This window comes from Myotis davidii, unplaced genomic scaffold (genome assembly GCF_000327345.1).
Source record: "Myotis davidii unplaced genomic scaffold, ASM32734v1 scaffold164, whole genome shotgun sequence".
Lineage (NCBI taxonomy): Eukaryota > Metazoa > Chordata > Mammalia > Chiroptera > Vespertilionidae > Myotis > Myotis davidii.
The window spans coordinates 524,096-524,659 of record NW_006296417.1 but is presented as its reverse complement, the minus strand read 5'-3'; the positions used below and the strand labels follow the sequence as shown (position 1 = coordinate 524,659).

The following is a 564-nucleotide window of genomic DNA, read 5'->3' as shown; positions in this document are numbered from 1 at the left end:
GGCCCCCGCCGAGCCCCTGCCAGCCTGGGTGGCGGCCACGTGGGAGGCCCAGGAAGGCAGGGCGGCGTCCGTCGTCAGCTGGGACCGCTTCGCGTCTCTGCAGCAAGCTCAGGTGGAGTCTGCACGCAACACACACACACACACACACACACACACACACACACAGACGTGTACCTGTGTGCCTGCCTGCATGCATCTGTGTATGCACACGTGCATATGTGCATATGTATCTATGCGCATATGACAGTATCCCAGCCCCGATGCCAGTCATCGAGGGGAACATACATGTCGGGGCATCCGAGCCCCGGTGACGCCTTCTCCCCGAGCTGCCAGCGTCCCTTTGTCTGACCTTTGGCCCCTGTGGCTGCTGCCTCTGTACGTCATCGCTGTCCCATTCCAAACGGCTTCCTCACGGCCCCGGGATTTTCCCGCGGGCAGGGAACGGTGACAGGCCGAGGAAAGCTGGCTTCGCAGAGCTGCCGGGATTTCCACCAGTGGGATTCCACGGGGTCCTCTGGTCTCGGGACCCCTGGGAGGATCCCAGGGCCTGGGCCACCAGGGGAC

At 63.7% G+C, this 564-nt stretch overlaps 1 protein-coding gene across 1 annotated transcript in view; it reads left to right on the top strand.

The window, feature by feature from the left end:
• FAN1 (FANCD2/FANCI-associated nuclease 1) overlaps positions 1-564 on the top strand; it is a 34,390-nt gene that overhangs the window by 32,041 nt on the left and 1,785 nt on the right. Inside the window, exon 13 of the mRNA XM_015569101.1 lies at positions 5-112. Within this exon, the coding sequence (XP_015424587.1) occupies positions 5-112 (108 nt within the window). The remainder of the gene's footprint in view (positions 1-4; positions 113-564) is intronic.